At 38.3% G+C, this 27,172-nt stretch overlaps 1 protein-coding gene across 19 annotated transcripts in view; it reads left to right on the plus strand.

Annotated features, from left to right (window-relative positions):
• MICAL3 (microtubule associated monooxygenase, calponin and LIM domain containing 3) overlaps nt 1–27,172 on the plus strand; it is a 178,793-nt gene that overhangs the window by 66,975 nt on the left and 84,646 nt on the right. For 13 of the 19 annotated variants that reach the window (XM_082765521.1, XM_082765508.1, XM_082765510.1 and 10 more), the window contains 17 exons: nt 1,998–2,373; nt 8,178–8,385; nt 9,850–9,966; nt 10,652–10,753; nt 11,320–11,475; nt 12,055–12,155; nt 12,818–13,075; nt 13,662–13,777; nt 14,255–14,381; nt 14,932–15,025; nt 16,189–16,336; nt 17,648–17,844; nt 18,787–18,899; nt 19,389–19,451; nt 20,178–20,351; nt 21,459–21,551; nt 26,505–26,597. In XM_082765521.1, the coding sequence (XP_082621647.1) occupies nt 2,110–2,373; nt 8,178–8,385; nt 9,850–9,966; nt 10,652–10,753; nt 11,320–11,475; nt 12,055–12,155; nt 12,818–13,075; nt 13,662–13,777; nt 14,255–14,381; nt 14,932–15,025; nt 16,189–16,336; nt 17,648–17,844; nt 18,787–18,899; nt 19,389–19,451; nt 20,178–20,351; nt 21,459–21,551; nt 26,505–26,597 (2,424 nt within the window). In that variant the 5' untranslated portion in view covers nt 1,998–2,109. The remainder of the gene's footprint in view (nt 1–1,997; nt 2,374–8,177; nt 8,386–9,849; nt 9,967–10,651; nt 10,754–11,319; nt 11,476–12,054; nt 12,156–12,817; nt 13,076–13,661; nt 13,778–14,254; nt 14,382–14,931; nt 15,026–16,188; nt 16,337–17,647; nt 17,845–18,786; nt 18,900–19,388; nt 19,452–20,177; nt 20,352–21,458; nt 21,552–26,504; nt 26,598–27,172) is intronic. The other 6 variants (XM_082765511.1, XM_082765513.1, XM_082765515.1 and 3 more) reach the window with 2 other exon arrangements.

A 27,172-nucleotide genomic window follows, 5' to 3' on the forward strand; every position in this document is an offset into this window, starting at 1 on the left:
GAAACGTGGTGCTGGTGGTAAACGAGGCATGTGGCTTTAGATTGTGGGTATCTTGTTACATCTCCGTTACCAGATGCACTTGAATTACTCCTTCAACATAAGAGGAGATTTGTTGGCGCTCTTCATAACATTTTTGAGAACTGAAGAGGAGATGCAAGCTTAAAGCACAGTGTCTTAGAGGACTGGAGCAGTTGCCCTGAGGTGCAAGCCTGGAGTACATTTCCAGCTTCACAACAGTGAAGATCAAAAAGAAGGAAAGTATTTTGTTCCATAATGCTTAGTGAGCAGTGCTGATGGGGACATGACTTCAGTATCAGCCAGTCAGAGAAACAGCTTTGTTTGTACCGAGTCCTCTAGGGCAGTTGAACTAATAAAATTAGAATCACTTTCTCTGGTATAACCCATTGTATTCCTGTGACTTTTGCAGGAATTTTTATTTTTAATAATGAACAGTTTGGGGATGTTTGTAAAGGCTTCCAGGTCTCCTTTGCTATTTCTAAACTGAAGCAATAAATACCGTGTTAGCTTGGAAAACAGGAGTGCCCACATAAACTGCTGCAGAGCTGTCATACCAGAGGGGAAGAGACATGAGCTGTACTGTTTGACTTGGCTTCCTGTCTGCTGGAAGCAGGAAAAGAGCTGGTGAGAATCTAAAAGGTTTTATCCGAGTCCACATATTTCCTTTTTCACCTTAATACCCTTTGAAAAAACAAAAAAAAACAAAAAAAAAAACAAAGGAGAAAAAGCACCTCAGAAATGTTTTCACATTCATAGTTCCAGCATATGTTCCCATGCTGCCCTCCCCTATCTGAAGATTAAACAGCAGTATTCTTTCTTAGAGGGCAGAGTAATTGTTTATATCTTAGATGTATGTATTTTTATATAAAAGGAAGAAAAAACTTTATTATATATAAAAGAAAGAGAGAGAAAAACAGCTGTTCTTTAAACAAAATCTGCTGTTTGTGATCCAAACAATTCTGTATTTCTGAGAGATCCTACAAAAGCAACTAAGCGTAGCAGACCTCCTGTTAGCATATTTCATCTGCTGAGAACACCAGCTACCACCTGAAATGTAGTAGGGATCTGCATATCAAAAGAAGTTGAAAACCACAAAACTGAGGAAATAGTCTGAGAATTCTGCACATAAAATGCAGCAGGCAGTTTGCTTTTAGGCTGCTTGCTTACTGAGACGGGAATATACCCACAGACTCTAAGTGAGACAGGTGTTTATACTGCTTGATGCAATGCAGGTGGGCATTTTGTTTTCAGTCTTGACATCTTTTCTTAAGCGTTTGATTGCTGTTAGGTCTAACTTCTTTCTAGGATTGCAGCAGCCATCATTGTATTTGTCATGTCAGTGTACAAAAACACTGCAAGCACTCCCAAACAGAAATATCAGTTTGCGATATGCCATTCTGTTTCCTCTTTTTATCATGGGTAAAGACACGTTGTTTTTGAAGGAGAGGACCAAACCTTCTTTTACTGATGGAAATCCAACTGCTAAAATACTTGGGGGTAGTCGTGTTTTCAAGAGCAGCATGTACCCATTGCTGTGGTATTAACACAGTGATCTTGTTATCACTGTCACTGCTACATTAATAAGTCTCTAGCTTTTGTTTCAAAACTTCTGTCTGCTTCCAAAGATATGTAACATCTGCCAGTTGACTTGTATCTTCTCTGCTGTTTATATGAAGCAAGAGCTTTGATAATACTATTTAGGTGTACTGGCTCAGGTAAAGTGTTCGGTGATTTAACAGAGAAGAGGTGTGCCACTGCCTGAAGAGAGCCTTGGTGGGCTTTGGAAGGCCATGCTTCAGTCAGCTCAGGCAAGACTCCTTGGGGTATTATTGATCAGTTGACTCATTTAGGACTTCCTTCATTAGGTACTGAGAATCTGGGCTCTTAGGTTAGTAGGCACAGACATCATTTTGGAAAGAAAAAAAAAAAAAAAAAGCAAAGAGCAAACTCAGTTACATTTTCTTCTTTTTATTTCACAGGTTGATAATGCTCGTAAGCCAGAGGTGAAAGTGTCTCAGCAGAGCAACACTGGGAAATCTGGCAGACTGGAAGAGAACAGCTGCCCCCCAGGGCAGCTGCCACGTGTGAAGCATGGAGGAAAGTAAGAACGAGAAGGTGAACCAGGCTCATGTTCTCTTCGACAGATTTGTCCAGGCTTCAACATGCAAGGGGACTCTCAAGGCTTTCCAGGAGCTCTGTGACTACCTAGAACTAAAGCCCAAGGACTATCGTTCTTTCTATCACAAACTCAAGTCCAAGCTAAATTACTGGAAAGCCAAAGCCTTGTGGGCCAAATTGGATAAGAGGGGCAGCCATAAGGACTATAAGAAGGGGAAAGCATGCGCCAACACAAAGGTAAGGAAAGTGATCCTCTGTGGAGATGTATTCATGGGAGTCAAAATGTGCTTCATGTTTTTTGTGGCATCAGTACTATAAGTGAGATTGAGTTATAAAATCTTCCTTTGTAGGCTTGTATCTTGGTAGTTGTTTTTTTTGTTTGTTTTTGTTTGCTTGTTTTTTAAAATAGATAACTGGGTTGTGAAGTTTTCTGTTGGGGTTTAGATACAAAATACGTATGTCTGGATTTTTTTGAAGTGCATCCCTTTTAATTTCAAAAAGTCTCATGTCTCTTGATAGAGACATGCCTTCCAAATTGGCAAAATGTTCAATTTAGCATGATTTAGGAAGCAATTGCTTGAATTTCAGAGAAAAAAACAAAACCACAATGTGGAAACCATACCGATTCCTTTTAAAAGATTGGTATGTGTGGTATTTACTGTTAGGGATTTCTGCTTTTGTGCACCTCTTCCAATTTATTTTACCTCGATTGTTGTGAGCTGGTGTTTGTGCTTCATGTACCCTTGTTTGATGCTACAGTCTGAGCTTCCTTATTTTGTTACTGATAGACATTTCTTCATATCATTAAAAATGTTTATGGAGTAAGTTATTTTTGCAAATAATCATACACTTCTTTTAAAAAAAGGAAGATAGTGTGGAATACAATAAAATTAGAACAGGATTCTGTCCTCCTTCATTGAAGTTAATATACAAGAGAAAGAAAAGCATCTATTAACTTTTTTGGAAAAAGAGATATCTTAATTGATAGGAGAAATGAATGACTAATTCACCTAGTAGAGAACGGAGGGGGAAATAATCCTGTTCATGATTATGAACAGTTGTTCAGATATGAGGACTGAAGTTTGATTTCCACCTAGATATTAGAAAGTTATTTCCTTGATTGTCTCGCTTTCCATTTACCATTTTCATATAGATGGTGAAATTTATAATTAAATGCTAAAATAACACTTGTATAAATCACTGATGGACCAAGATCCATTTGTCCTAGCTGTTGTGGAAATAAAAAAAAGTTTATACTTGATGATCCTTAAGGGTCCCTTCCAACTCAGGATATTCTATGATTCTATGATTCTATGATTCATGGAGTGGCTTGGGTTGGAAGGACCTGAAAGACCATACAGTTCCAACCCCATTGCCATAGGCAGGCATGCCATCCACTAGATAAGGTTGCCCAGGGTCCCCTCCAACCTGAACTTGAACACCTCTAGGGATTGGGCATCCACAGCCTCTCTGGGCAACCTGTGCCAGTGCCTCACCACCCTCTGAGTGAAGAATTTCCTTCTGACATCTAATCTAAATCTCACCTCTTTCAGTTTAAAACCATTTCCCCTCATCCTATCAGTATATGGCCATATGAAAAGTTGTTCTCCATTGACATCTAACTCTGTGTAACCTGCTATGAACAACCATCACCTAGATCTCAGGCAAAAGTATATAATTTTTGACAGTGTGATCAATCTAAGCATCTGATAGAAAATTCAACCCAGATTGAATCAAGCAGAAATTTTAAGAAGATTTTAAATATTTGAATAAACCTGGTGTATTTTTCAACACATAATTAAATGTTTAGCTTTGTATTCTGGGGTTAATAAGCTTTTTCATTTAATTGCTTGCATTGGGTCAAATTTTTCAGTTTCCCAGTTTGTGTTCTTGTGGCCTTGGGTTTTAGTCTGCATTTTAAGTGTAATTAATATAATATGGAAAATATACAATGTAATTAATTATGTTACATTTAAACCCCAAATTTCATAAACATGAGGGTTGTGGTCAGTCCATAGTGCTTTGTCTCTGCCACTTCTTCATGGCCACTCTCTTCTCCTCCTCTGGTTTGGGGTCCCTCCCATGGGTTGCTGGCCTTCGCGAACTGAAGGAGTTGGACCTGATGATTCTTGCGGATCCTTTCCAACTCAGGATATTCTGTGACTGTTGTTCAGCCTGGAGAAGAGAAAGTTGCAGGGAGACCCTATAGCAGTTTTCCAGTACCTAAAGAAGGCTACAGGAAAGCTGGGGAGGGACTCTGTCAGGAAGTGTAGAGATAGGACAAGGAGTAATGGATTTAATCTAAAAGAGCATAGATTTAGATTAGATATAAGGAACAACTTTTTCTCTATGAGGGTGGTGGGGCACTGTAACAGGTTGCCCAGAGAAGCCGTGGATGCCCCATCCCTGGAAGTGCTCAAGGCCAGGTTAGATGGGGCTTTGGGCAGCTTGGTCTGGTGGGAGGTGTCCCTGCCATGGCAGAGAGGTTGGAACTTGATGATCTTTAAGGTCCCTTCCAACCCAAAGCATTCTATGTTTCTATGTTTCTATGTTCTATAATTGTTACTTCAGATTATAGGTAGCAGATGCATATAGATCAATGTGGAAAACAATGAAACAATCAGGCGGTGTTGGTCATCATTCACACTGAGCTGGTTCCTTCTAGAGGAAGGGGAGGGCATGGAGAAGAGAGAAAGCAAAGGAGAACAAGGAGGGGAGGCAGGTCATATTTGCCAGTGTTTCTGAGAAGCCTTTGGTGAGATGCTCAGTAGAAATGCAGGTAAAAAGGGTGGCACCTGTCTGCCCCAACCCAGAAATATATAGGATGGTGAAGCTGGGATTCAAGTCATTTTGAGTAGTGAAATTAGGTAGCTGAGGTTGAAATTTAGTTTAAAATAACATTTTATTTGTTAGTACATCTGAAATTTAATACATACCTGTGATGATAAATTCTTTTTGTATGGCATTAAACATAAACTTTGTTGAGTATTTTTATATAAAGAAATGATGTGTGTGTATTATTTTTATATTTTTCATATATATTTCTGTTAATGACTTGTTTCCTACCCTAGTGGCATCTGCCATTAAAAGTTTGTATGTAATTCCTCAGAGATAATCACAACTATTCGAAGTAGAAGCATTCTGGGAACTGAATCATGTCTGATGTGATGTCTCCTACTTCACTTAGTTTTATTTTCCAAATTTTTAATGTAATTTACAAACCACTAATTAAAAATACAGAAACGTAAGTGGTCATGTGGAAATGATAGAATTTTAAACAAAGCTTAAGATTTTACCCATGTTATTAGAACAGATACTGATCATTTCTTTAGTAAAATTGGCTCCTATGTATTTCAGCGTATACCAGTTTTGAAGATCTCATCCTCTGGAGCTTAGTTCCCACTTGCCTATTTATAAGGTGTGCCATGACTAGAGTTGGGCACTTCGTGCATCACGTGGCTGGTGTCCCGGTTAACCAGAATACAGATAACTGGGTGTATAGTTCATGAAGGCAAGATTTACATGTGATGCTTTGTTCAAGTGTAAATATTTTCAAACATTTACACTAGTCCCTTTATTCGTTTAGCCTGAGCACCTCAAAAGAGAACAGGAAGATGATTCTCCGTTCGTGGACTTTTCTCTTTGTTGGTTATACAGAGAATACAGAATTTCAGTTTTCATTTTATGTTACATTACCATGGTGTTGTTACTGGCAACTAAATATAATTTATCCGAAGGATCTTGAGCAGGACGTGTTTGTGAAGGGTGAGATTGCTTTAGCACTCCGCAACAGTTGTTTGGAGTCATCGTGGGGAAAGGGAAGGAGGAGCGACAAGAACTGCCTTCAGTGACCCGGCTGTGCTTGGCATCTCTTGTGCTTACTGCTGCCTGTGCAAGAACCACAACTTAGGTTTCTGTGAGGGATCAGAAACTGGAAGAGTCACGAGAGGTGGAAAAGGGAACAGAATATTTTCTTCTCATTTTAATTGTCCCTAAAACTTGCTGTGTTTTATTACAGCATTTTTTAAAACAAGGTGGCAAACTTGGCCATGAATGGCTTTGCTGAGTATCATATATTTTATAGCCACAACAGCTAGAGTCCTAAACATAAACTGGATATTAACCACATTCTTGCATATGGGGAAAAAAAAAAAAGCTTGTAGAAAAAAATCGTCTTTACATTTCTGTGACAAAATTACAGGTAATGAGTTTTTAATTTGATTACGTATACCTGAGCTTGAATAGTCTGATATTAGTATAATTAATTTTGTGTTGTGTTCTCCATTGTAACTATTTTATACTGGGAAAGTTACCAAAGAGTAGAATTCGCCCATCTCAGTGTGGTCGTGTTGTTTATTGAATGCAATCTCTTTGAAGGTTTTAGTTGTTTGAGCCAAATTATTACATGGTTAAATATGACACACTCAGCTAATTTTCTTACAAGTTTTAAAAACAAAATTAGGTGGTGTTGGGGAGTTATACTTAACCCACAGTATTGAACTGGAAGAATATACTAGATCTTAGCTGATTGTCTCTTTTGAGAAATTCCGAGTTGGACACATGTTCAATATTCAAGCCTATTTTGGAGTCACATTGCTAATAGTGCAGTGGTTGGGCTGCCTTTTTTACATATATGCCTTCACGTTCCCAAAGCTACTAAATAAAGAGTGCTGTTATCCTTCCCTTCTCTTTCCTCTAGACTTGGATCTCTGCCCTTAGGTTTGTATGACCTCTGACATGATACAGTAGCCCTGTTAAAGTCTGCATGTCAGTTGTTAATTCTTTACTGCTGCAACCTGAACTGTTTTATTATCATCTAGGCTTTATATTTGTTGTTTCACGTCATTTGCAGAATATACGTCCCAGCAAATAACAGGTTAAAATGTAAAAATTGGCATATGAAGACTGTTAGAGAACAAAGATCTTTGTTTTGGGATAGGCAGTTTAATCAGAAGGTTAGGTTCTGAGTACGTTTTAGCATCTTTAAGAATTTCTCAGAGAGCCTTCTTGTCCAGCTGTAAGGGTACATAAAGATCTGGAAAATACTCACATGATGGTAAAAGTCTCTACTTGATGGCTTTTTACTCGGTGCGTCTGGTTTATACTCAATAGAAAAAAAAAATACAAAAATGGTACAACAAAGTGGACTGTCCTGTATTCATGTGAATATGCATAGATGTGCCAGCTTTCCCTGTGGACTTCAGTTTCCATGGGTGAGAAGCATCAGTTGACTGTCTTGGATTCTTAATCTTAAAATATTTTGATGTATTCTTTTGCTTCCCAGGAAGTACTTCCAACACTAGATATGCGAGTATTTGACATTCTCAAGCCATGTATTAGCCTCTAATAGTGTTTGTGAGCAGAGTGGAAAAGGATGTGAGGAGATGAAAGACAAAGGTTACGTTGAAGAAAATGTATTTTGATAAAAATGCTCTTGTGACGCAAAGTTCATATTTATATTATATTTGCTTACCTGGAGGTTCCTTTGCTGCAACAATAGCAGCACCAGCATACACCTACGTTGAGTGCTTTGCCTTGCCTGCTGTCTGTGCTACTCTAAATTATGTCTATGAAAGCATTGTGTTGTTCTGCTGTAACTGTTCCTGTGCTGCTCAGTGTTGATGAGGAATTGTTAGTGTTCCTGAAGAGCTTCTCAAGAAAGCTAGCTCAGGCTTTGGAAGATGAGGAAAAAGCTACTTCACCTTCCTCTGAGAACAGAAAACACATGGGTGGAAAGTGGGGGAGAAGCCTTCAGAAATATTGCTGTTCTCTATGTGCTTACATAGCCCGGAGAGCACGCCTTGGCAGCCCTTCTTCAAAGAAGGGTTGGAAAGAGGCAGGTGACTTGCTTGTTTCTCCAGACTTTTCATTTCTCTGTGATATGTTTCATTTTCAGGTTGCAGGTACTGCTTGAACATATCCGTGCCAGAGCATGGCAGGTGACAATAGAAAGACTGATGCTAGGATGCTTTGAAGCTATGGCAAAAATACCTTTTTCCTCCTCGGACTGTAAAGTTACTGTGTACTTGGTTGCTTTGCAGTGTCTGATAATTGGGGCTGGACCTTGCGGCCTTCGCACAGCCATCGACCTGTCATTCCTGGGAGCCAAGGTGGTGGTCATAGAGAAGAGGGACGCCTTTTCCCGCAATAATGTCCTGCACTTGTGGCCGTTCACCATACATGACTTGAGGGGGCTTGGCGCCAAGAAGTTTTATGGCAAATTCTGTGCAGGATCCATAGACCATATCAGTAAGTACAGCCGCTGCTAGGTATGGCAGCACATCTTCGCAGGGGAGAGGTGGCTGAGGGCAGGGGGTAACTCACTGAAATGCATCCTGCACCTGCCACTGCTCTCACATCTGTATGGCGTAACGCAACATTACCTTTGCGTGGCACAGCTTGAGCTAGACCCATATGCAAAAGAAATAGATCATGCCATGGAATCATCAAACATACAACATATATCTGGCATCTTTTATAACTACTAGTTTCTGAGGCCTAACTTTTTCATACACTGAAAAGTACGTCTAAGGTTCAAAGCTTTTTTCCCCTGATGGATCATTTTCCTGTTTTTCCTCTTACATTGCTGCAGCTGCCACATTATTCCATTGCTCTTGAACATTGTGTGTGATATGTTTTGTTTGTTTGCTTGTTTTTTTAATTACTGAATGTTTTTGAACGTTCTTTTGAATGTTGATCTGGAAAATGCAGGAGCAGTTTTTGCATTGTTAAATTTTGGAAGAGTGGTAAAGATGTTTTCAAGAACACCACCAGCCTCTGAATAGATTTTAATTAAATAGATGTTTGCACATTGAAATGGAGAAAAATTTTGGTAATTTTCAAATTCTGAGAAGACTTTCTCTTTTGAAAGCTGTACGCTTTAGTAGGGCAGGAGCTACCATTTTTCACTTCTTCTCTCAAAAATTTACCAGACAGGTTAGTTTGCCCACCAGTCTGTGTTCACCATAGGGCATAAGTGGAAGTATAAACTGACATAAACATAGTAGGTAAGATTTAGCTTCTTGTTCAGTGCAACAGCTTTGTAGACTTTGTTACTTCAGTCTTGCAGATTTCTTTTTCTCTTCCAATTTCTCGTTATTTTTATTCTTCCAGTACTTTGTCATCTTCTTTTGTATCTCAGCACAGATTAAATTTAGTGTTTTGGTGAAGCACTTCTTCATTTCACTATCTGAAATGTGGCAGTAAGATGTCTTACTTCAAATAGTTGTTTGCCACACTCTCATTTTCATACTTGCTACCTACACTAACTTAAGTGGAAAGAGGTGACGAGGAACTTACTATGTCCCCACTAACCTGAAGGTGTTAGAAGTAAGATGCAGTTCAATATTACAGCGAACTTGATCAAATGGCTAATCATCCTCTGTGACAAAAGCGCAGTCCTGTTTGTGCTCTCTTTAATGCCTCTCCTGTAGTGCATGTTCTGGTTGTTTCCCTTGTTGATTTGGGGGCTGAAGTGGTAAAAAAATATTTACTTTCTTGGGGAAGGACTGGAATTTCCGCTACATGGACGTTTCTTGGCATGCCATGATACTACACACCAGTGCTGCCTGGATGAAGTGCTGGGAACACAGCGGGAAGAAGAAAGCAGCAGCTAGCCTTTAAATCAATTTATCAGTAATGTCAAACAGAGATGTGTGCACTTGTGCTCTTTCCTTTTTCTCTTATTTCTTTATCGTCTGCTTTTTTTTTCAGGTATCCGTCAACTCCAGCTTATCCTTTTGAAGGTTGCCTTGATCTTGGGAATAGAGATCCACGTCAATGTGGAATTTCAGGGGCTTGTTTACCCTCCAGAGGATCAGGAAAATGAAAGCAAGTAGCTTTGAAATGGGTTCTAGAGAAAGGGGAAATTGTGGTAGGGGGCACAGATTCCCACTCCTTAATGTTGCATATGACTCTGAGTCTTTTCCTCATGCTCCATTAATGAGAGGAATCTTCAATACACTTTTGCTTGAGTTTTTAATAGGCTTTATTTTTTCTGATAAAACAAGATCACCTGAATTACTAAGCAGAAATAATCCAAAACACAGTAGGTTCTAATTTCTCCTAACATATTTAAACCTATTACACTTAGAAAGTATCTTTTTAAAACAACTCCTTTCTTTGAATTCACAGAGGATATTTATATCAGTGAATGATCTTTGTTATGCTGTTTGCATTGCTGTGAAACCCACTGTCCGATTACTGAGAGAGAGTGGCTTACTTGTCTTTTGGCATTCTGATAATTGAATAAATAGTAGAGAACCTATGAAGGTTTTAGTGATCCTTAAAGGTAATAATCAGGGAGGGGTTATTGGGAATGTCGCTGTCTAGCATAGTGCATTCTCTGATTCACACAGAGTGGCTGTGCAAGTCAGCAACAGCCTTGTCAATGATATAGCTATCCTGCAGTCTATCTTTATTGACAATGTGAGAAAGGGATTATGGATGTGTCTTCATATATTTGTTCTACTATGTGCATTGTTTATTTTGTCATTAACCTGGAGTTTACCAACAGGAATAGGTTGGCGTGCATTGGTCCATCCAAAAACCCATCCAGTGTCGGAGTATGAATTTGAAGTAATCATTGGAGGGGATGGCAGGAGGAACACCTTAGAAGGTAAGTGTCCATAATTCTCTTTGAAATAGAACTAATTCTTAAATTAGTTAGAGCAGACATGAAGAAAAAAGACTTTAAAAGCCTGATCAAAATCTAAAAATACATTTGACTAGGAAAAAAAGTTAAAAGTCCATGTAGAAATCTGTTTTTATCAAGACACATGGACCATATTTTTCCTCTTTCTATCCACCAGCAAAAGAATGAGATATTTGACCTGAATATTTTTCCCACCTTCTTTCTTTAGCTAAATAGTGTTGTAACTCTTAATTTTGAAAGTAGGAGTTGAAGTGTTAAATTTTCTTCTGTGTAGTAGAGAATTTTATCTAGTATTTTGATGCAAATTACAGTTTTGGGGAAAGAGGTAAGAAAGAGAGGGGAGAGCTTTTTCCCTAAATAAGAACCTCTATTTTTCTGATGAAGCAATTGTTGCTTTCTCAGTGGAGTAGTTTGTAATATATCAGATCCTATCTCTCCTTTATTTTGTGAAGACACCTGTCTACGGCATGGTGAGCATTCTCTGAAGCTATGCTCTATTTTTCAGCATTACTACTTTATCTTTCCCATAGGGTTTCGCCGAAAAGAATTCCGTGGTAAACTAGCGATTGCTATCACAGCAAACTTCATCAATCGCAACACCACAGCTGAAGCCAAAGTAGAAGAGATCAGTGGTGTGGCATTCATATTCAACCAGAAATTCTTCCAGGATCTACGAGAAGCCACAGGTTTGTCAGCAATTGCCAAATTTCCAATGAAAACTGTTTGTCTTTCTTACTTCAAATTTGTAACTCAGGTATCACGATGTTTAATCAATAAACAAATGACTTGTGCCAAGAAGTCAGTCATTGCCGTCTCTCTTTGAAATCTCGCTTCCCTCATTTTTACATCTGTTCTATACATCTGTACAAAGCAGGTGTGTGTCATTGAGATGTGTCATTTTGTTCAGAAGTGGAGAACTTATTTCCATGAGGGTTTTCAGGAAATCTGATCTGCTCTTAAGAAAAGCCTGAATCCTGAGTTTAGCTTCCTGCACTCCACATCTGCATACAAACCTTACTGTCATGATAAATATATTTTTGAAAATATAAATATATTTTTGAAAAAAAATACGTATATATAGGGGAAATGCTCTGTGGTTTTGTTGAAGATGTAACTTTTAAAAATCATCAAAAGCACGGGAGGAAGTTGCTTGGCACTCTCTCTAGGGTTTTCTAACCATGTAGTTTCAATTTACTTTCTTCCAAAGCGATCATTTTTGCACGTACTGTGTAACATGTTCCTTCACTATCTTGTTCTGTCACAAGGTATTGACTTGGAGAACATTGTCTACTATAAAGATGATACACACTACTTTGTCATGACTGCCAAAAAACAGAGCCTACTGGATAAAGGTGTAATACGGCATGTGAGTGTTCACTTTTATATATACTTTTTGTTCTAAGATTGTGGGACAACTTGTTTTTAGTATGCTAAAAGGGAAAACACACTCTTACTTCACTGCATGATGTTTTTATACAGGTGTATTTTAGAAACAAACATATGTGATTAATGCCCTTCTGAAGTATTTTCAGCCATGAGAAAAGTGTTGTAAGATCTACCCTGTCTAAATTTGTATCCTTTTGTCAATTTGAGGGGTTTGTTCACATTAATATATGCTTAAAGAACCTTTGGTGGCTTGTTTAAGCTTCTGTCATTTAATGGAAATGAAAAAGCAGGGAGTGAAGAAATTCTTGGAAATTTACATCTATCTTATTCTGATAGAAGCAGATTTAAAAGTAGTTTGGCCGAATACATAAGGAGTGAGGTCTTGTGCCTTTTGTGTGAAGAGAAATGCTCAAAAGTTTGTTGGCCCTTTCACACTTAGAAATGCCAGTAGGACTGATGCCTGTTTTCAGTAAAAGATTTACGAAATTTTTCCTTGGAATTATAAGCGTTGTTAGGAATGTAAGAATTAAAGGGCAAACCTGTATCAGAGGATTGTAGTGGATTTTTTAATGTCAACATTGTATATGCCAGTCTTAAAATAACCTTATAGATTTGACTGTTTCACTTGTCTCTCTTTGGCAGGATTATGCTGATACGGAGTTGCTACTCTCTCGGGAGAATGTGGACCAGGAGGCTTTGCTAAACTATGCCAGAGAAGCAGCTGACTTTTCCACTAATCAGCAACTGCCTTCACTAGACTTTGCCATCAATCACTACGGGCAGCCAGATGTGGCAATGTTTGACTTCACGTGCATGTACGCATCAGAGAATGCAGCTCTGGTGCGAGAGCAGAATGGCCACCAGCTACTTGTGGCACTGGTTGGGGACAGTCTCTTAGAGGTTTGTGTTTTAAACTTACCATTTGTAAACAGGGAATTGAAGTGTAAGCACAAACCATTGCAACCATCACTGAAATGTGTGCTGCCTGTAAGACAGTTATTATGAAGAACACTGCTGTTTATTATATAATAAAGTTGGACGTTTGAAAGAAGGGTAGGCATGTTGGGAAAACAGAATATTTAGTAATGATCATGCTTAAGAAAATATGTGCAGAGTTTTCTGAAGTTATATCTATTCCATGTGCTTCTTATTGGGACAATTATACTCGCTGTGGGAACCTACTCCAGGCCTGTTAATAATTAGCATTTTGTAGTTGGTTAAGAAGTATAGTATTGTAGAGTAGCTCTTAAGATACTCTAAGCTATGAATAGCTGTTGGCAATAGAGGAGCATTTGGCCTTGAGGAAGCTCATGGACAATTCACCATGCATCTAGCTTCCTCTAGCCCAGTGGGAGTAGAGCTTCAAGCTAATTACTGAGCAGTAATTTCCCAGCAGATTACCTTCTATATTCATGGTATTGGTTTAAAATGTTCTCTAACTGATGTTTTTCCTTTCTGTTCTTCTTTTTGGAAACTGTTATATTAGCCATTTTGGCCAATGGGAACTGGAATAGCCAGAGGATTTTTGGCTGCAATGGACTCTGCTTGGATGGTACGAAGTTGGTCACTTGGAGCAAGTCCTTTGGAAGTTCTTGCAGAGAGGTAGTAGAAAAAATGCTTCCATTTTCAGTTCTGATCTCATCATTCGTTCCAATTCCTTCTAGTGCAAATATATAGATAGATAGGAGATAAAGATTCTCACTGTCTTTAGAGGGTGCTTGTGCATATAATTAAATCAAAGAAAAAAATCTGAAGGAGCTGATAAGCTGAAGTATATTTAGAGAGGAATAAGAAATGTTGAAGCTGTTTTTGGTCCTAGTTTTACAAAGCAGATTAGATGAAGAGTCTTTTCTTGGTGCTTATTGGTATTACGTGGAGAAAGTGAGCCTGACTTACTGTCACAAGCCTTTCAATAGCAAACTAGATGAAGATGTAGGTGCCTTTGAAGTACCAGAGACAACAAAACTGTTTGCCATTCCCTATTATCTTGTAAATATCTTTTATGATTTTCTTAGCAATATTAATAGTGATGCATCTTTACAAACAAACTTTTTTTTTTTTTTTTTTTTTTTCCCTAAGGGAAAGCATCTATAGGCTACTGCCTCAGACCACCCCTGAGAATGTGAGTAAAAACTTCAGCCATTATAGCATTGATCCAGCCACCCGGTATCCCAATATCAATGTCAACTTCTTGCGGCCACAACAGGTAACTAGAAAAATGGTGCTTCTGCATATTTGTAATCTGCATTGTCTTTTCGTAGGTGAAACTATGCTCGTGTTTTGGGACAGATAATGACCTGACTGTGGCAGTGTAACTTGGAAGCAGTGAGATGCAGATATATCAGACAAGAGTCAAGCTCTTTAATTCGTGTTTTATCTAGAGTTTAGGAGTTGTAAAAATGTGCTTTTAAATCATCTGTATTCTTGATTTTGACAGTTTTAACCATGCTGTGACGACACTTGAAATCTGTAAACATGTGCCTGTGCATGCATTTTTTTTGTACTAAGTCTAGTATACCAGTCTATCATTGCAATTTGGTGTCCACTGAGCATTAACAATTATCTAAACTATTCAGCACTGACAAATTGTCCCTTGTTCTGGAGTTTTTGAGCTAGAGTTTTCTGCTACATGAGAATACTTGTCCTCTTTCTGTTGCCTTGGGATGACTCCTCCTTGTCCTCCTGCCCTTTCTTTATGGATGTTGGGTACATAGCATGTTGGTCATTTTTATTTTTATTTTTTTGCATCATTTTAGGTACGCCACTTGTATAATACAGGAGACTTGAAAGATATTCACCTGGAAATAGAGAACTTTGTGAACTCCAGGACACCAAAGCTGACCCGGAATGGTAGGCCTTGTTACTGCTCCATTCCTTTTGGTATTCTGGGGCTGAATTAGTGCAGAGCACGTGGAGCAATGTCACTAGTGTATTGTTTAGTCAGGCTCTTTTGCTGTAGAAAAAGTATCCAGCAATTGTTTTGTCAGCAGTCTGACTTTTCCAATCTTTCAGGTTTCAATTAGCATGCAAATATATTTTTGTTTACCTAGTTTCCTTGCTTTATAATGCTGCAATATTTCTAGAACATGACATCTTATACAAGCATTGCTTTTCACCTCCCTTGTCCCTATAACACTGTCCTTACTTAGAGTGCAGGGGGCTTGCCTGAGTGCACTCTAACAGTAAACACAAAATCCTTATAAAAATAACAGAAGTTATTTCTAGTACAGTCTTTCATGTTTATGCTTTTCTTTACTTAATCTCATTTCCTAGCTTAACTAAATGGAACCTCACTTTTCTTATGTTATTCTGAAAGCTAGATGCCTTCTGAGAAGCATTTCAGTATCTGTCTACTTGTCCTATGCCCTGAGGGGTATGTTGAACATTTCCATTTGCACACTTTGCCTTTGAATGTCCAGATAGCATTGGGGTCTCTCTGAATGGTGCATTGCTGCTGAGCCTCCTTTCACTGCTGAATATGTAGTTTTTGGATTTGTTCTTTGGCCTGCAACCATGTCCCTTTAGGCTGTAATCTTGTCAGATCTTGCAGTAAGGCAAGGTCAAAACAGGTCAGCACTTCTAATGGAAGGCTTTCAATAGGAAAGAAACAATTGCAAAAGTACATTTGTAATTCTTGCATTACAAATAGTGTATCTGGGCTTTACAGAGCATTGTACTACTGTATATCCTTTTAATAATATTTAAAACAAGCCTTTGTGACTGCTTTATTCATGGGGCTCTTTTATGAGGGCTAGGGTGAAATGTCTGGCAAGATATAACTTCTGTAATTACTTTTTAGCGAATGAAAAATCCTTTATTGGAGCTAAAATAGATATGATAGTCTTTAAAAATAATAATAATAATAATAATAATTTTGTCCTGTGTTGCTCATTGTAGAAGGAGCATATTGTTTACACGGAGGTTTTATTTGCCTATTCATATTTTTTATGATGTAGTTAAAATTCATGTAAGAGATTTTGTGTGTTTCTACTTAACAACTTGATTTCTTACAGAGTCTGTAGCTCGCTCTAGCAAATTGCTCAATTGGTGCCAGAGGCAGACAGATGGGTACGCTGGTGTAAATGTTACAGATCTCACGATGTCATGGAAAAGTGGCTTAGCTTTGTGTGCCATTATCCACAGATACCGTCCAGATTTAATGTAAGTAATTGGCTCTTTTGAAGATCTGGGAAGGGCAAAACGTTAGTTACATTTCAAACAAATACGATTGAGAGTGAGGCAATGTGTTTGTGACTTATGAAGAAATGGATTGAAATTAAGTCAATTAAGCCTGATAGAAGCTAATGTACAGTGATTCATCAGCAGAGTGGAAGGTCATAATAGCTTGATGAATATGAAGGTAAATGTGTTGTCATTTTCTTTTCTGGATGATTTGACAGAATTAAACTTCAAATTGGTACTGTCTGGAATTCATTATTGTCAAACAGCTCTCCTCTGTGAAATTAGTCAGGAATAGCTGATAGCTTCAGTTAAATTTCTTGTGAACAAGTCTCTACGCAGACCTTTAATCTCCTGTTTGACAGTAACTTTTTAAAAACGTTAAGGCTGCCGTTTACAGAAATAGTGACTCACTACCTGAATGTTGCTGTTTGTAAACTAACATGTTGTTTGGATGAAAGAAAGTCTGTCCTCTTACACTATATATTGAGTAAAGCAGTAGCCCCATTCGAGAACAGGAAAACAGTGGCTGGCAGAAGTATTAGTAGCAAAGACTCTGTTAGTTTAATTGAAATCTGCAGTGACTTCAACTTCCCAAAGGGACATTAGAAAAAATAAATGCCAGAGATGTAATTAAAGGCATAATCCAGTAAAAAGCTTGCTAAATAATTGTGCGGTTATTCCATTCCATGTGCACTGAATTGCTTTGCTACCAGTGCACTCAAGTTAACTGAGCTACTCTTTTTAATAGCTATATAACTTGTGAAGGGTTCAAGTGGAAATATTCTGTACCGTGTTGCTTTTCAGATAGTTCATATAACTCTCCATAAGCTATGTAACTTTTTATAGAGTTTTAGCTTTGTGAGTGTGCATATATATATATTTCTACAAGTTTCAGAAAAAAATAGAACAAAATAAGGGGTCAGTCGAGAAGAATGTGGACAAAGAGAAACTTCATTTAGGACTTCACTTAGTTCCAAGCACGTAAAAGATTTTACATACAGGAAAGCAGTAGAGTTTTCCAGCAAAGGAGGAAGTGAAGATGTATTTCAGAGAATACTCAAGTTCTTAAGAATTAAAAATTAGGTTTATTGGAGGAGCAACAAATTAAAAAAAGAGTTAAGTTTGAGTCAAAATTCACCATAATTAAATAGCATCAACTCTGCAATACAAAAGGTATGTTGACAAGTAAATTTCGGAGATTTCAGAACAAAATGGCAGTGGATCCCTGATTTCTTTCAGAAGACTGATTTCGACTTGACTCAGTGCATGCCCTCTTCCTGCTCTTTGCAGAGACTTTGATTCTTTGGATGAACACAATGTGGAGAAGAATAACCAGCTAGCCTTTGACATTGCTGAAAAAGAGTTTGGAATATCTCCCATTATGACTGGAAAGGAAATGGCATCTGTTGGTGAACCAGATAAACTGTCGATGGTGATGTACCTCACACAGTTCTATGAGATGTTCAAAGACACCATCCCCTCTAGTGGTAAGGCATTTGGGGCAGGTCTTTAAGATTTAAAGACAGCTGCAGAATGAATGTGTGAGCTTGAATTATCTTTGTGCTTCTTCCACATGAACTTATATTAGTGACTCACTAACTTTACATTACAATAAGATGTCTTACTGGTGTTTATAGAGACAAGAGCATCAAGAGCAAAAAGAGGAGTTAATAAATACAAAGTAATGGCCTCAAAAGTTTAAACTCACTTTAGCACTATTTGACGACTTCTCTGTTCTCTTGATATTATTTAGGGGTTCATCTGTCTTCACTAATGTGAAATGCCTTGCTAGTATTTGTTTAGTAGGTAATTTCAAAATCCTGGCCAAATTTTATATCTATTTTTTACCATCCATGAGTGGTGAGAGTGACTTCAGGCCAATGAGAGACAGGAATGAAAGATATTTGATTAAAACTCTAGGATATAGTTGCTTAACATAAGTGAATATTGCCCATCTCTAAATCTTAATGATGTAATAGCTTTTTCTTTATTACTGATGATCTTAATTCAAATTCTAACATATATTTGATTCACGTCTGTAATTCTGGGAGAAAAAATAAAAAGTGTGTTTAATAGCCATTTAAAAATACAGTGTATATCAGTTAGGTATTTGCAAAACTGAACTCGTTACTAATACTGGTAATCATGATGCTTTTCAAATATGAAAGTAAATACAGTATTTATTCTGGGTGTTTATAAAGACTAAAGGTAGAACTGAGTTTGGCAAAATGAAGAAAGCAGCATGGCTGAGAAAGTTATTGATTTGGGACTCTCTACAGTCATCTTGTGCAGAGTGTTTAAGGAAAAGAGTGGTATGTTTAAAAAAAAACAAAAAACAAACTAGGTGAGTCCTTCAGTTGTATTTTTAATAATACCACTGCAGAAATGATGTCATGGCATTCCCTTGTCCTACCTGTTTTTGCCAACAGATAGTGTGGACCTGAATGCAGAAGAAAAAGCTGCCCTAATTGCCAGTACCAAATCTCCTATCTCTTTTCTCAGTAAACTGGGACAAAGCATCTCTCGGAAACGCACTCCAAAGGTAACCTTACCACGGTCTTGATAACAGCTGTGTCTACTAGGCTGCTGTCCAAGTAGGTGGTACTACAAATGGATGTGTCTGTCTGCTATGTATCTGCAAAAGACCATGTGTTCTTCAGCTCTTGTCATGAGACGATACATGACCTTTAGAATTACATTGGTAATACGCACTCGGTCTTAAAATTCTAGCTTTTTGGCAGAATGTGGGGATATACTTTGTATTGGAACACAATTGATTGCTCAGTTCTCAGTTTGTTGGAAGTGCTGAAGAATGACAGGTAGAGTTTCCAGTATGTGAAACCCCAAAGGTGGGGGGGCAACATACAACAGGAAAAAAAACACACCTTTCTTTAAACAAATGGGGAATGACCTAGAGAATTAATCAGTTGTATTACAAAACTTATTTAAGTGCACTTGTGACATTTGTCTCAGCCCAGAAAGGTATGAGAACCCTTATCTTTGTTTTCTTTCTTTCTTACTCTGTTTTCAGGACAAAAAAGAAAAGGAACTGGATGGTGCAGGAAAGAGGAGGAAAACCAGCCAATCTGAGGATGTAAGTGTTACAGTAAGGAAGGTGTCGGGGAGAAAAATATATCTAGTACATTTCTTTGTTCCCACTTCAGTCCTTTCATTTTCTGTATCCAGACTGGGCTTATTTCTAAATTAAAATTAATTCTTCAGAAGTTATGCTTTGTTGTATTTATAGAGGAAATATTTTACTGATGCTTATGAAAGAAGAGCACACTACAAATGAGATATTTGCAGTTGCTCCATATTCTATTTTTATAGAATAAATTTGCAATTTACTTTGATTTGGTGGGCGCACCAATAGTAAAGTTTCATTTAGTAAAATCATACAGTAGTCAGAGATTTCATTCATATTTGAACTGCAGTCTCAGTTAGTGCAAAAGGCATACGTAACCACTATGCTCCGCAAGGTAATCCTTCAGTTCAAGTGCTTATAGCCAAATGGGTACAAGTGAGCTAAAAGTTAGTACTTAGAATTGTCAGTGAGGGTTGAAGATATCATTTTGCTTTATACCAGCAGATTAATGAGTGTTTCAACTGTGGTTTCTCGGTTAGGTAACTGTATTAAGTAAGGTTGGAAAGATAGTTATCAGAACATTTGATGTCATACCAAAGAAAATTAAAATGTGAGCTTGCAAATGCATACCAATAGATTTGTTTTCTACACTGTTAGAAATCTATTGCAGCAAAGGTGAAGAGAGAAAAGGTCATCTGGATGTATCTGTTAACTTTTGATCTCACTGGGTGATAGGAGGACGTCCCTCGAAGCTACAGAGAAGAAAGACCTACATTGGTGAGTGCCCTGACGGAGAGGAGAATTGATGCTGCCATTGGGAATCAGAACAAAGTCAAGTCCATGGCAACCCAGCTACTGGCCAAGTTTGAGGAGAATGCACCAGTGCAGTCCTCAACGTTACGAAGACAGGTATGAGATGGTTAATAAAACATTGTATTTCGGAATCATGGCAGAAAATCACGAGTAATAACATGCATTCCTCAAGACTGGATGCTAGTGGTGTTCTTGTACTTCAAAGGCTCTTCTGGGGAAGAATGAAGATTACTCAAAAGAGAAAAAAAAATTACATTTAGGAGTATGGGATGGAGAGCTTCCTAATGAAAGTCTACTTTCCTGTTACTGACAGTATTACGTGATCTCTTTCAAAAACACCTTACCAGCAATTAAGTTTCTTGTATAACTACTTTTGCTGTTGAAAAGCTTTCCAGGAATATCCCATTTCTCACCTCCAAGAGCTATAATTTAATTTCCGATTAGAACATTTTCATGTCAGGTTATATGTTTGTTCTTGTGAACTGTGATTAAGTTTTTTTTTTCTTTTTATCTTTATGTAAGCACAGCAGATAAACGTCTGGGAATTTCATTGCAATCAGGATATTTATATCATTTCAAATGAGGCTTCCTGACAACTGCCGGTTATTCAGGATATTATCTGAACTACTGCAACTGCAGGGTAGTCATCTTTGAAGTGATGCCGAGTCACTTCAAGATGCTGCTAAGCTGTATAGTGTCAGCAGTATAAGGCTCAGTATGGTTTAAGTGCCTGAGTTCTTGCTCTGCTGCATAGTCTGTCTTCATACCTTGTGCCAAACTCTGTGCTGCCCTGGCCAGATTGTGAACAGGACCTTATCTAGCTACTTTAAGTCCAGTTCAGGTGTGTGTATGCTACATTGCACAGTGGTGTTGGTAGCATAGCATAATCTCAGAACAATGACATTTATTCCACTGTTTACCAGTCAAATGTTTCCTCAGCCACTGCATATTGGCTGGAATAACTGGGCTGAGTTGAAGGAACAATGAAAATAAAGGTCAAAAAAAAGTGCAGTTTCCCATTTGTTGATGTCTTTTCCCTTTTTATATATGACTTGCTAAATGAATTCTCCTCTACCCTATTTTTTTGTTAAATGTTTGTCTGTCTGATTCTGTCTCTCATTCCTTTGGCTTTCTTTGAGTTTCCTTTGCTATTCTATCATCCCTCCTTGGTCCCAACCCAATTTCCCTACAACCTGCATGCAGCAACCTGTCCTGCCTTATCAAGAACGTGTTCACAACCAACCATCCAGCAGACGAGAGCAGGGCCGTCTAGCTCCCATCCCCCAGTGGAAACAGGTAAAGAAATTGATTATGAATATGATATGTTGCCTGCACCCAACACCAGCTATCACTATCCTGTTTTTAAACCAGTCCTTTTCCAGCAAAAACATCCTTTTTAATGTGTGAGTCCATTATTTTAAATAGTTTAACTTGTAATGAACACATGTAAGATCAAAGTCTGCCTTTGGTAATAACGCATGATTTATTGTTTCAGGAGGATTTAGTCAAACTTACCCTGTTGTCTTACACTAGTTTCATCTTCCTAGGTCTTCAGTGGATGTTTCATCAGAAACCTTGCCTATAGATGCAACATTGTGTTGTCTGGAGTATTTGTAGATTATTCTCTTAGAAAACAATAGGGAATATGTAGGCAATTATTGCAGCCAATGAGGTTTAAGATGTCATGCCATATGTGGTATTAAAGCTCTTCATTGGTGTAAAGAGTAAAATTGATCGTCAATTTTGCTATTCATGTGGAATATTGTGTTCTGCACTTAGAAGTGACATTTCAGTTTCTGTGGTTTCCCGTTCTCTGTGACAAACCTAGCTTTCCTTGTGAGCTTCTCACCTTCATTGCATTGCAGATTCCAGTATTACTGTGGATTAAGTAAATTTTAGATTTTCTGCCACACACAGTAACAGAATAGGGATCGACAGAAGAAAGATCAGTAGGTATCATATTTTATTTTCTCTTTTGTATGGTTTAGCCCATTGTTATTACTGGTATTTTTCTTTCAGCAGTGCACTATGAAAGCAAGGCTTGTGACAATCAATCTTTTCAGGCAAACAGGGATACTTATCTCACTGGCTTCCTCTGCTTCCTCTCTTTCCCTGTGCAAATCACCTCCTCTTGTTCCTGAGAGTGTTGAGATATATTTTTCTGGCAGCCATAATTTAGAGAAACATCTGTTTCTTTCTTGTTGCGGCTTAATAGCATGCTTTTGGAGTCACGAGGAAGAAGTTTGGAAGTTCACTTTTTTGTGTGTTTATGGATTCATGGTGAACTTTATCCTCAAGGTATTCAACACAAGCAGTGCTTCATGTCATGACCAGTGCCATGATCTAGAAGATTTCTCTCCAAAGAAGACCCAAAGCAGGGGAATTATCAGTAGGACTGTCAATAGAGTCTTAAAAATGTCAATATTACATTTAGGTTTCCAGAGTCATTCTTTGTTCTTCTACCTTCTCATCAAAATCTTTATAAGCTAATGAGGACTTTCAGGTGGATACTCATCATCCATGATTAAGACAGATTTCAATTTTTAAGAATACTTCCAGGTATAGGGGAGAATCCAAAGAAGTGATACAGAAGAAGTGTATGTGGCTGTACATTACCAGGTCAGTTAATGAACACTGCTTATGTCACCCTCCTTTTATTCAGCAGAGACATTGACAGCTCTCTGTGGGTACTTTCCCCCTCAAGATTGGTCCTGAAGTATTTGCTTGACTTTTTTCTTTGATGAGCTTTACTGTGTCAGCAGAAGATAGCTGGTTCTTGGCTCCAGAGTTCATTCTGGATTTTGAAGTGTTTTTCATCTAACAATGAAATGGAGAAGAATAAAAGCGGGTCTCAAAGATGCACAATATGCAGAATACATTAGGATCGAAGAAACAGTTTATATGGTCCCTATTCTAAAGGTTCCTTAGGACTTGCCCGGGGAAATAAAGGGTGTCAATGGTCTTCACATAGAAACTAATTGGGAATATATAGAACCATTTCTTCTGGACTGATCAGAAATCAGCTGAGGCTGGAAGCCATGCATTAATTAACCCAAGCAGCCAGCTTTTTCAAGCTTGGACAGAAATCCATCCTGTGGGAATTTGTTGCTGAAGCAGTGCTTCGGCTGTCTGTTGAAGATTCTTAATTCTGTCTGTTTAGGCACAAGGAATCTGACTGCTGTGAGACTGCACGTTACTTCAGTACTAAAACAGCTTTCTTCAGTGACATTAGGCACTAACTACAAAGTTATTTCCTGGGCCACAGATCACCAGCAGTGGAGTTGGGGCTGGGTACCAGTCCGTGTTGTTGGAGATGCTGAAAAGCAGTGGTATGGCTCCTGACAAGGTCTTCAGCGGGGATTTGTGTTTGCCAGAAAGATCTGCTCATGAAGGTATGGTAAAGGGTCTCTTGTTTGGCACAAATGTCAGAGTTCACAAGCAGAACCTTCTGTTCAGTGATTCTGCATAAGATAATATTGCATAATGAAAGACTTCTACTGAGGAGTCCTTTGAAGAGGAGCAAAGCAGTTCCTGAAGAGGACAAAGTGGTGACCTGCTTTTGAAGAAAACAACTAGTTGCCTCATATATTTGCCCACAGGCAGAATGAAGTTGAGGTCCTCAGGGGTTCGTGGGAGAAGGACAGTTTCCTGTCTTGTGATTGATAGGTTTGGTCCTGCACCTTGGAAGCTGCATGGAAGAGGAAAGCGTACTGCCAAGGCAGCAAGAATAATTATAGGGGAGAACTGGATGTTTGTGTAGGAAGTGGTCTGGGTTGGACCACCAGGGTTTTTTTGGAGAATTTACATCTGCCTTAGGCTGTGGCTTGCCAGTGTCTGTCAGATGGACTTCATTAGCTGTCCTTGCTTATCATTTGAAGTCTAGAATTTTGCTGTTCCATAAAGAGTTACCAGCCAAACAGTTTCAGTTTATAATGCAGAGTGTCTCTGTGTCTGCTGTAGAGGTGGGATAGGGATGGCTTGGAAAGACAGAATTCCTAGAAAGAGTGAAGTCTTGGCAGAATCTGTTCTGAAGTAGTTTTTACTTTCATCACAAGACCTTCTTGTTATCTCTCCTGAAAAGGAAAAACCTTGAAAGGATCAAACAGGTTAAAAACCTCCTCAGTCTGCTGCTGTAAGTGTTCAGTGTGGCCTGCATTTTCCTCCTGAATTAGATTGCAGTGTTTGCTTTGTTGAACTACAATTTGGGAATGCTGATCTGTGTTGTCAAAACTGGGTTCATGCTACTGTGAACATCTCAGCAGCAGCTGGTAATGCATGAAGATAATGTTTGTGTATGTGCACAGGAGAAATGTGCAATTTTTTATGTGATATGGTATCTCCTAAAAAATCTGGATTGCATTTTGTGGTATGGTGGATAATCTCAAATTAACCTCTAGTTGTGCTAAAATTATCTTCTACATTGCGTTCTGATGCTTTCCACTTTCACTGCGTTTTGGAAAGAGCATCTCATCAGGGATCATGAAGCTATTAGAAAGCCATGTAGTCTATCCAGAAGAGTATCTGACTGTTTATCATGTGGGAGACTAGCCCTTCAAACTGAATTTTGTCCTGGATTCCAGTCTTTGAACTTATGGTCTTCAGCATTTTTCTGCCATAGTTTCATAGCCTCCTAACAAGAAGAAGGTATGTGTGTAATGCACAAGTGTAAATCACTGATGTGTATGAAGACGCTTGTAAGATAGAGATCACATGATGTGCAGCACAAATCTCTTCTGCCTCTGGATGTCTGATGCTTGTTCTTTCAAGAGGATTTCCTGATGTGTGATAAAAGCTTGTTGGTAAAAACCCTTCTCAGTAATTCTGTTGGAACTGTGATTTTTAAAGATATGTACTGTGTGAGATGACCACAGTGAGCTGGAGTTGAAATCTCAGCAGAAGAAAACTTATATCTATGATTTCTGCAAATACTGTTTTCCTACTTAATTTCTCATTTAAATATGTTGATAAGTCTTTGTTTCCTTGTTCCTGTAGCCATCTTTGACTTTGCATGTTTAGAGATGCATCCTACTGGAGGACTGAATATGTACTTCATATACCCATACAATGTTATATTCCATGATCTGCCATGGAAAATTACACAAGTTTGGGAATACACAGAAATTTCAAATGCAAACTAGGCCATGGTCAGATGACAGTCTATGAACAGCTGTAGTGATTGAAAATGTTACCTCCCTTTCTGCTAGAGATTAGTGCCTTCACAGCTGAGCCTTTTGAATGCTCCTCATCCACTTCAGTGCAAAGTCATGTGGCTGAGTTTAAGCTGCTTGTAGCATCTGTTTGAATTAGAGTTTACTTTTTTGGTGAAGGGGAAGAGAACTCCCAAATACATGTTAGCACCAGCTCAGCTGTCAGGACCATAACGATTATCTATAATATCTTTACACAGCACGCTGTTTCTTTGGAGGCTATCTAGTAGTGACTCTGGATACACAAGCTTTTTTTTTTTTTTTTTCAGTGCAACAATTTCCAGATATGCTCCTGTGAAAAGAAAAGGAAAAAAGAAATAAGCATACAATACATTAAATATCTAGAAATGGTGGAGAAAAGACTGTATGTAGTGGGGACATAAAGAACTAGCAAGGCATGTTCTTTCAGTATATAAAAATGAGGGCATATATGCATTCTGTAGTATTCGGTTTATTCAGTATGGCTACATGCTGCCTTGAAAGCAGCTGTGTTTCTCTTCTAGTAGAATGGCAAAGCACAGTTTAACTTGCCTGAGACAGTTTAATATCTGTAAGGTAGAGAAGCTGAGAACCGGATACTGCAACTTGAGTTGTATTGCTAATAAGCTGCAAGCAAGAGTAATCAGGTCAACAGGATGAATATTCTTAAACATTGCAAGGCACAGAACTATGTAATTTTTCGCAAAGCAACAAGAGCAGTCCAACTCTGCTACCAAGAGTTTCGAGTTTTGCATTTGACTGAGCATAAGACCTTGACTCAGAAACTGTTGGTTGAATCGATTATTGCTATAAATACATGTTTATTGGCTGTTCTAGAATTATCTGTCAAGTGGATGTGTGATCTTGTGAATATGGGTGAAAATTTTCTCTCTTTCAGCTTGGATAAAATGTGGCTTTAGGTCATTCGTAAGAGCTATGAGCATAGGATCGCGGTCTCTCAGCTTATGCATTCTAGCCAGTCTTACAAAGTCAAGGGTAATGTTATCTTAGCTTTTCTACCGTTATTATGATTTTTTTTTTCTTTTTTTGTTTTAAAAAAAAGATGAGGAGTAAGGAACGTTGTCGGACCTGCCCCAAAAAAGTGATCATGCTCTCTTCCACTGCACCTTCCTCTCCACCGTATCCCAGGCAGCAGGTGATTCCCTCTGCATGCTCTGTCCCTCTCTCTTCATTACTGCTTTGTACAAATGACTAAATTGATTACCAGACATCCCACTTACAAATATATTTCCAATTTTCTTTTTTTTGGAGGGTGATAGGGCTTCTTCAACCTCTTAATATAGAAACACAGGTCAGCATTAGCTCAGAAGAAGCATCATTTTGACGATTGTCTAATGCACTGGAGATTCTGAGACTTTACTCTAGGGTAATTGGTAATTATAGTAGCCTTCTTCAGTTTTGAGTTGCAGCAAAATAGAACTGAAATAAAATTCAGGCCACGTCTACCTTTAAGATATATATATGCTTCTTAGAAATTCAGTAGGTGTGCTTTTGCTTAAGTATTAGAACTTGATCCTGTGTTACATATAGGTCATTCACTGGCCAAAGGCTCCTTTTTTAATAAACAGAAGTTAGTATGTTTGGAGTAGTTCAGGGATGGAAATTGCAACTTTTCTCCATCTCTGTGCTTTGTTTATAGAAGTGTGACTGAGAATTTGCTCTTGTATCCGTGAAAATCTTTCAGATTTATTGTATGAAGTCCTTTTTTGA

Source organism: Aythya marila (assembly GCF_965140915.1).
Source record: "Aythya marila genome assembly, chromosome: 1".
NCBI classification, from domain to species: Eukaryota; Metazoa; Chordata; class Aves; order Anseriformes; family Anatidae; genus Aythya; species Aythya marila.